Source organism: Ursus arctos, unplaced genomic scaffold (assembly GCF_023065955.2).
Source record: "Ursus arctos isolate Adak ecotype North America unplaced genomic scaffold, UrsArc2.0 scaffold_26, whole genome shotgun sequence".
In the NCBI taxonomy this organism is placed as follows: domain Eukaryota; kingdom Metazoa; phylum Chordata; class Mammalia; order Carnivora; family Ursidae; genus Ursus; species Ursus arctos.
In genome coordinates this window covers 43,606,841-43,615,591 of record NW_026622941.1, presented here as the reverse complement: position 1 = coordinate 43,615,591, position 8,751 = coordinate 43,606,841, and the positions used below count along the sequence as shown (strand labels likewise).

Genomic DNA, 8,751 nt, shown 5'->3' with positions numbered 1-8,751 from the left:
ATTTAAGAAACAAAACTAGCAAAGGGGGAAAAGAGAGTGAGAGGCAAACCAAGAAACACACTTTTTTTTTTTAAGTTATTGTATCTATTTGAGAGAGAGAGAGAGAGAGCTTGCGTGCAAGCAGGGGGAAGGGCAGTGGGAGAGGGAGAAGGGGGGAAGCAGACTCTCTGCTGAGCAGGTGCCTGAGGGGGGCCAAGGTCATGACCTGAGCCAAAATCAGGAGTCCAATGCTTAACCAAACGAGCCACCCAGACGCTCCCCAAGAAACAAACTCCGAACTCTAGAAAACAAACTGCTGGTCACCGGAAGGGAGGGGAGTGTGGGGATGGGGGAAATTGGTGATGGGGATTAAGGCGGGCACTTGCCATGAGCACCAGGCGATGTATGGAAGTGCTGAGTTGCTATATGGGACCCTGAAACATAGTACACTGTATGGTAACTAACTGGAACTTAAATAAAAGCTTTAAAAAAATTCCACCCTGATGGGGGCACAGGAGATCACCTAATTCTGCCCTAGGTCCGGGACAGCCCCAAGTCCTAGGTGCGTTCCCTACCGCCTCTCATGTGCCCCTTGGGCAACTCACTGCTCCGTCTCACCCACTTCCGGAGCCCCCAGACGCTGCTTGTGGCAGGCAGAGAGTCTGGAGTTCGACTAACCTGGGTTCAAATCCACCCAGATATGTGACCCGTGCGAGTCTCCTCACCTTTGTGAATATCCCTTTCTCTGCTCGGTAAACAACACATACGTCCCAAGCACGATGAATTAAATAAATTGTCCCACATGAACAAACTCAGGACATCGCGGGGCATGTAGTCAGCATTCCTGTAACTGCCTCACTCCATTGCTGAGCTGACAGGGAGTTCTATTTGTAGCCTACAGAGCAGCCTAGCCCTCCCTTCCTTCGTTCTTTCGCGCTCCTCTCATACTCTGGGCGCCTACTACGCCCCAGCTCCTTTCTAGGTGCTGGGAAAACACGGCAAGCAAACCCCTAATCCCACCACCACACAAGTTCCATTCTCCTGGGGTAGGTACATAGTAATGAAATGATCACACAAATCAAAAGGAAATTATACCAATAATGAGTACCATGAAGGAGAGAAACTCACACCGACTTGGTCATTGCAAGGACTTCCGGAGAGGGAGCCTGGGGCTGGCACGCCTCTGGCAGGGTCCAAGCCAGAGGAATGCTAGGGGCCTCACCTTCCTGTTAACTGGTTTCCCAGAAACGCCAGTTCCCAAAAACAAATGTCTTCAGAATAGGGAACTTGGGAGGGGAAAGCTGGAGAGCCCCCAGATCCAATCCTGAATCAGGTTCCCCAGAGCCCCTCCCTACCCCCAAGATAAATAAGGCCCTGCCAGGCTGCCCCCTCAGCAACACCAAGCAGCCTCCCCAGGGCAGACGGGTCCTGCTGCAGCTCGCCATGAAACGCTTCGCCATCCTGCTGCTGGCCAGCTTGGCCTCCACCTCTCTCGCCATCCTTGGTGGTGAGTCTGGCTTCGTCACACCCCTCTTTGTCCCTCAGAGGTCATCGAGCTGTCAGCTAGAGCGTCCTCAGCACTAGGACGAGCTCTCCCTAATCCTTGTGATGCGCCGTATGTGGAGGTTTGGAGATGCATGACCAAAAGCACGGGCCTGGGGGGCTTGGGGGGGGGGGGCGTCTGCCTTCGGCTCAGGTCATGATCTTGGGGTCCTGGGATCGAGCCCTGCATTGGGCTCCCTTCTCAGCAAGGAGTCCGCTTCTTCCTCTTCCTCTTCCTCTGCCCCTCCCCCCTGAGTATTCTCTCTCTCGACTCTCTCTCAAATAAATAAATAAAATCTTAAACAAAAGAGTGCACACTGGGATGACTGAGGTAGGAAGGCAGGGGACTAGGACACGTGACCGCAGGAATCCTGTACCCTAGAAAGCCTGGAACTGGGGCCCGAGGAGCCACCTGGACCCAAATCAAGGTGGACTATGGGCCCACAGAGAGTCAGATTAGATTCCAACTTCCGAGGATGCTGGACACCGCAGGCAGAGCCACCGTCCTTCTCTGGGCCTCCCTGCCTCCCTCTGTAACAATGAGGGCGAGACACACACGCGCTCTCCTTTAACTGCTGTTTATCGCACACGCGCTCTGTGCCGGACACGTGGCTCTCGACACTTGGGCTACAGGAACAAAATACAGAGACCCCGGGCATCATTGAGATTTCCGTCCAGGAGAAAGAAACAGATAATGAGCATATTAAATACATTTCATAGTGCATTCGAAGTGCTAAGACCCAGCGCAGGCTAAGAAAGGTGGAAATGCTGGGGCGGGAGGGGGTACACAGAAGCATCTCACATGTTAAATGTCTTAAGACCCCTGGAGACTGTAACCTCTTATTTTTCAGAGTCAGAAGAGGAAACCCACTGGGAGGCCCAGCCCATAGATGCCCGTAAGTCTCGCGCTGGCAGCCTTTAGCGTCGGTCAGTGGTAGTAAAAGACTGTCCAGCAATGATGAACTCTCCCCCTGAGGAAGAAGTGAAGCGAAGGCCCTCCCTCCTGGTGTTGGACCTCCGTCCTTTCCACTGCACTAACTGGCCAACCTCTGGGGCCCAGGTTCGATTTGACCAGCCCTTCACGCTGGGTAGTCACTGAACATGGGCGTGGAAACTACATCTCACGCCCAGATGCCAGCGGGTGGGGAGTGCGGCTCACCCTGGGATGAGGAGGCTCGAAGGGCTCGTGGGTCCCAGGCTCCCCCACCGCCAAAAGTCATGAAAATCGCCGGATTCTGCTTTATGGATTATCCGTAAACATGGTTTAATCTCAGGCTAGTTTCCCCCAGTTTTCCAGAGAAGGCAAATTCAAGCAATACCCAGAATTCAGAGGGAAAGAACCAGTATTTACTGAACCCTCCTGTGCACCAGACAATGGGCGGGGTGTCTGCATGGTTAATGTCTTTTGATTGGGAAGGTGAATTTGCTAGAAGTGGAATTCCTAGTCAATGGCCTTCACAATCAGGGACGCGCCTCTCAGGTGCTCATAGATTTGGATGCTGTTGTGGGACCTCAGTTCTGGTCTACACCAGCTGGGCAATGACTCAACCGTGACACCCTCTGCATGTTAAGGGATATGGCAGAGTGCCGGCTGGCTGTTTCTTACCATGAGCTCTTTCTCTGCCCCTTGTTCCCTCTATCTCCTCGGGCCCAGCTGCTCAGTTGATCCCTGAAAAGGACCATATCTCCATTGAAAACTCTTCTGAGGAACCTCCCATCTCCACCGACGAGCTGCGTTTTGAAGAGGAAGATGTGATCAGCTCTGTCAGGAGACCAAAGAATCAAAGGCTCCAGCAGCTTCAGCCCATCCCCCAGGAGGCCAGTTTCAGAAACGCTGCCCCGCAGTCGGAAGAGACTACGGAACTCACCCTGGAACTCACTCCATGGGCTGGTAGGAGCCAGGGCCGAGGGGAAGAAGCTGGCAGGGAGGGCATTAAACAGAAAAGGCAGGGACCCGCCACTACCCTGGGGGAAAAAGTTGGGGTTAGAAAGAAAAAGGGAGCAGGGGAACAAGTAGTAAAGATAAATGAGACTCCGAGGATCCACTGACAGCCCGTGACCGGGCCATGGAAGGCCGTGGCTGGAGTGTGGGGGAGGCATGCGGGCACTGGCCCCACCTTGACATTTCTTTCCCAATACTTCCCAGCAACCACCCCAGAGGGAAAACTGGCCAAGCTTGGCCATGAAATCGGGAAGAATCTGGACAAAACCATGAAAGAGACCATGAACTATCTGAAAAGCCTACTCCCCCATGCCTATGAAGTCACGAGGCCCTAGTGATCAAAGCCGGTGTCTACAGCACCCACACTCCGCTCGCCCCGACCGCCAGCTCTCAGCCCCTCATGTTCCTTATTAAAGCGTTGCATCCCCAGGCTCGGCTCTGCGGTGGCTTCACTGGGCCAGAAAGCAAGGCTGGAGGCCCTCGCTCTACTAGGATTCTTCCCGAGTTACCTGTGGCTCTAATTTTAAACCTCTCCTCAGCTTACAAACCCGTTCACGTCTCCACATCCCAAAATATCCTCCGTGAGGTCTTGACTCCCCTCTAGCTGCCCCTCCTCCTCCTCCTCACGCCCATTGCCTCCATGCTCCCTCACCCCTGCACTTCTCATCCCCCTGCCCCATCTGCCTTTTCACACCCGTCAGCCCCAAATCACCGACAGCAACAAGCCCGGTGGCTATGTCCAGTCCCTACTCTCTTGGCTATCTCTGCAGAGCTGGACACAGTTACCCCTTCTAGAAACATTTTCCTCACTGACCTTCCAATGTGCTGCACTCAACTGTTTCTCCGAGCTCCCCTTCCCCATTCCTTTCCTGGCACATATCCAGACTGCGCACTCTTCGCTCCCAGGGGTGCATCCTGTGCCCTCTTGTCTTCCCCCCGCCTTTCTTCCTCTACATCCATCTGCCAAGACTGCTGCGTCACCTCAGCGTGGGTAGCTCCCATCGACCGCTCACCAGACATCCACCAAGTGCCTACCACGCGCCATACTGATCGACCTAGAATGTGCCAAAGTCCCCCAACCCTGGCTGGTGTTCACTGTAAGGGCATATGGGACCCCACGGGGAAAGAAGAGAATGGGAAAAGAAGAATCTCTTTCTGTCTTACAAATAAAGGAAGACCGCCCGTTCAAGAGGAGATAGGTAGCAGAAAGGAAACCGCAAGAGTTTAGATATAATGGTCTCTACTCCCCCCTTCCTGGCACAAAGCTTCAAAACCCTTATAATTTCCTAAGTGATAAGCACGCTAGGAACAACCCTTGTTCTAATATCCGGTCTCTGACTCAGCTCTGACACCAGGCTCCTAAGACGCTTATAAATTCCTGACTGATGAGAGCACGCGGAGCATCTTCTGGTCTAATGAGGTGACTCCAGTGGGCTCTTGGATGGCTCCTGGATGGGGGCCGGTCCCCAGAAGGACCAAGCCATGATTAGAAGCTTGGAATTTTCAGCCACATCCCTCACTTCACCAGAAAGGGGAGAGGGCTGGAGACAGTTAATAATTGATCATGCCTATGTGATAAAGGCTCCCTAAAACCCCAATACTATGAGGTTTGGGGTTTTTTTACTTTAATGCTATGAGGTTCTAAGAGCTTCCAGGTTGGTGAACACACCCACACACTGGGAAGGTGACTCACCCCAACTCCGCTGGGACAGAAGCACCTGCCCTCAGGACCCTCCCAGACTTTGCCCTGAGGATCTCTTCCTCTGGCTGGTCATCTATATCCTTTATCATATCCTTTAATAAACTGGGAAACATAAGCAAATGTTTCCCTGAGTTCTGTGAGCCATGCTAGCAAGTTGATTGAACCCAAGGGAAGGGTCATGGGAAACTCTGATTTATAGTCGATCAGTCAGAAGCACAGGTGACAACCTAGATTTGCAATTGGCAACGGAAGGGGGACAGTCTTGTGGGACTGAGCCGTTACCCTGTGGGACCTGATGCTACCCCCAGTTAGACAGGGTCAGAGGGAAGTAGAATTAGCACACCTGACTGGTGTCACGGAATTGCCTGGTGGGAGAAAACTCGCACACACTGGTAACCAGAAGTGTCGGAAGTGAAGTGTTCTGAGTGTGAATAAAGAAGGACAGCTGGATGACTGAGTTTTTCCAATTCCGGAGCCACCTCTGATGTCTAGTGTCCTATCCCCAGCACATAGAAAAAGATGTACTCAGAAGACCAACAGAGTGACCGACCTACCACAATGCAGGCCTGTGCTGCCCCAGCCCAGGAAAATCTGGAAGTGCGTTCAGAGCTCAGGGCAAATAAAATAATCTCCTTCCTTCCTTTGCTTCCTCCTGGTATAGAAAGTTTCCACCCGCCCGTTTTCCCTAGTTTACCCACCCTCCCCTCCTATACAAAGTCACACTCACAGCTCCACCAAAAACATCTCCCAACCAAGATGGAAAGTTCTATGATAGGTCTTTCACAAGCTGTAACTTGAGATGAGGCATAAATTCTTGCCAAAATGACAGAGGAGGGTGGTTAGAGATTATGGAGTTTCAGAAGGAATTGGAGGAGAAGTTTCCTGAGAAGATTAGATTAGGAAAATGGAAGTGTCTTGGAGATTAAAAGCCCCAGACTCATCCTTCTGACCCTTCAGTTCAGAGCAATACAAAAAACGACATGAAGGTCATTAAGTAATGGGGATCAAAGAAAGTACCCACCTTACTAATGGCTGGACAGGTGTTCTATAAACCCCAAAGGCAGGGCTCTCTGTTAAAACTGGGTAGGAGACCCCAGGCCAAAGGGGCCTTCTGACCCCATCCTCCCACGCCTACCCCACCCCCCCTCACCTTTACCCCTGATTCACTCACCCGAGACAGGGCTGGAGAAGCTGCTCTGGTTTCTCACCCATAAGATCATCTACTCTTCCACCAAAGGAGAGTGAGCAACAAATGAGAAAATAGGCTGGGAAGTATTCCCTCCAACTTGCTCCTCCTGTGGGGAGGGGACATCCAACAGGGAACGCCCTCAACACAGAGTAGACTTCTCTTCTCTCAACCCCTTGGGCTTAACAGGTGGGCCTATGATCTGCAACCAACCACACGTACGTGGGGGGGGGGGGGGGGCGGGGGAGGGGTCAGACCAGCTGTACATCAGAGCAGTCTCCCAATCACAGATATTTGGCCATTTGTAACCAAGAAAGTGGCCCCATCATATGGGGCCAGGATTCTTACGGCTCCTACTGCATGGCAGGAGGAAATAAGAAATAGATTTTCAAACAGGAAATAGAGAAGTCTCTAAGTGCTTTACGCATATTTACTCAATCCTTGCAAAAAACAAAACAAAACAAAAAAATGTTACCCGCATTTTCAGATGAAGAAATGGATAACAGGTTCTCACCATTATTCTTTGTATATCCTCCCGGAATCGGCGCGGTGGCCAGATTACTCTTGCCCCCCAAGGCCTCTCCGCAGGGTCTAGATAGGATAGAGACGGACTCCACTCCACGACCATTCTGTGCCCTAAAATGTGTTTCCTGTCTCCAGCTGCCAGAGTCCCGCTGCTCAGGACAACTCGCCTGCAGGTGACTAAACCAGCAGGAGCTGGCACCAAAAAATGTCAAATAATTCAATCCAGCAACCAAAAACTGCCCTAAGTTGGAACCTAAGCCCCCTCTTAAATATCAGAAGTGACAAAGAGCAAAATTTAAATATACTTTGTTTTACATTAAAATGCAAGAAAATGAAAAGTCCAAAATTCTTCCCTTTCCAATGTCCTATTCTGCTCATTCTTAGCCGGGAGGTCTCACTCCAAAGGAACCTAGCTTTGTCCATTTCCCTGGACATCCCCGTTCCTAAGGACTATCCATTGGCCACAAGGTCAGTTCTGCAGTTCCCCCAACCGGCTCCCAGGGCTCTGGCTGGGCCTCCCCACCTGAAAAAACTCTGTGACCTCTTGGCAGGGGCTGGAGAGAGTGTCCTCTGTCTTCCTCCAGCTGTTTGGTGGAATAAGGTCGGGTGTGAAGGGAAGGGTGGGTACACGCACTCCCCCTGTAATTTCAGCTTCCCGAAGTGTGAGTAGGGGTGAGGAATGTGCACCTCCCTCCTGTCCCTGGCCTGGGGGGAGCCGCCTCTTCAGACCTCGAAGGGGTGACAGTAGGATGGACTGTGGGGACACCTCAGTGTTCCCTGGGCGGGGGGGGGGGGGGGGCAAGGCTGCTGTGCCCCAAGGCAGGGGACGAGCCTGGTCTTTCCCCCCTGACCCGGAAGCAGCTCCTCTGGCAGCTCCAAAGTTGACTTCCTCCATCCCCAAGGAGCTCACTGGCCCCCCTCTATCAAAGTCAGAGTAACTCGGACACAGAATCATACTATGTCACCAGCTCCGCACCCACAAAACTTATATTCTCAGGCCCCGGGGCAATTATGTGCCCAGAACCTAGTGCACAAAAACCTTGTGGGGTTTTTTGGGGGGGGCGTTAATGAGGATTCGGGATGCAAGAGAAAGACACTCTGGAAAGCAGGCCCTCAGCCCCAGCAGCCTCACGTGTCCCATGGAGAGTTTAATTCAGACAATCCGGTTACCACTAGAGGGTGGGGTGCCTCTTCCCTCAAAGGGGGTGTTCAAGAATTTCTGTCATCTTGTGATATTTAAAAATGTAAAATAATGCTCCCAACCGTCCTCATTTAACTCCGATGGGACGAGATCTATTCCTTTGCGGCTTGAACTCGCCCAAGTGTGTGTTTCCTCTTCTCAGTAACTTCTTGTGGGGGAGGAGGGTCCTGAGCACAGATTCCTGGGCATGTGCCCTCAGGGCATGGGCAATACCGCCCCCAGCCCACACCCCTGAATAGCCGTGTCCCTTTGAAACTAACCGAACAATAGTCGCAGGCTCCCCACCCAACTCCCTCTGCCAGCCGCTGTCCGCGCTGCTTTCCCAGGTCGGCGCTCCCTCCAGCGGCCTCCCTCCGCTTTGCATCCGTATTAAATCCCGCTCGCCGCCCCCCCAGTCATCCTCCCTGATCCAGAAATGAATAAATATTCTGCTCTGTTCTAGCACGGTCCTTAAAAGCATTTAGATGAGGAGACAATTCCTTTTTCTTGTAATGTACCTCAGGTATGGCCCCTGTGAACTCAACCTCTCTGCCAAGAAAATCTTGTCCTTTTCTCCAGCTCAGTCAACAGAACATTCTTCACTTTTCTCTCCCTTTCCTGCTGATTTCTCACTCCCAGACCAAAATTTGTATCTCATATGCACCCCATGTCTCCTCAATTCCCTAAGTCTGATG

At 52.1% G+C, this 8,751-nt stretch overlaps 1 protein-coding gene across 1 annotated transcript; it reads left to right on the top strand.

Moving 5' to 3' along the window:
- Positions 1-1,392: 1,392 nt before the first annotated feature.
- Positions 1,393-3,887, top strand: LOC113257510 (glycosylation-dependent cell adhesion molecule 1-like). The gene is made up of 4 exons (XM_026501653.4): positions 1,393-1,486; positions 2,373-2,417; positions 3,176-3,412; positions 3,668-3,887. Exons 1-4 carry the CDS (start codon positions 1,423-1,425, stop codon positions 3,796-3,798), a joined length of 477 nt encoding a protein of 158 aa, XP_026357438.1. The 5' UTR covers positions 1,393-1,422; the 3' UTR covers positions 3,799-3,887.
- Positions 3,888-8,751: the final 4,864 nt, after the last annotated feature.

Excerpts from the sequence above, each read along its gene's own strand:
- LOC113257510 (XM_026501653.4), top strand. The coding sequence starts at position 1,423 with ATGAAACGCTTCGCCATCCTGCTGCTGGCCAGCTTGGCCTCCACCTCT. Across the intron at positions 1,487-2,372 it reads CTCTCTCGCCATCCTTGGTG|AGTCAGAAGAGGAAACCCAC; the intron begins GTGAGTCTGGCT and ends CTTATTTTTCAG. Across the intron at positions 2,418-3,175 it reads GGCCCAGCCCATAGATGCCC|CTGCTCAGTTGATCCCTGAA; the intron begins GTAAGTCTCGCG and ends CCTCGGGCCCAG.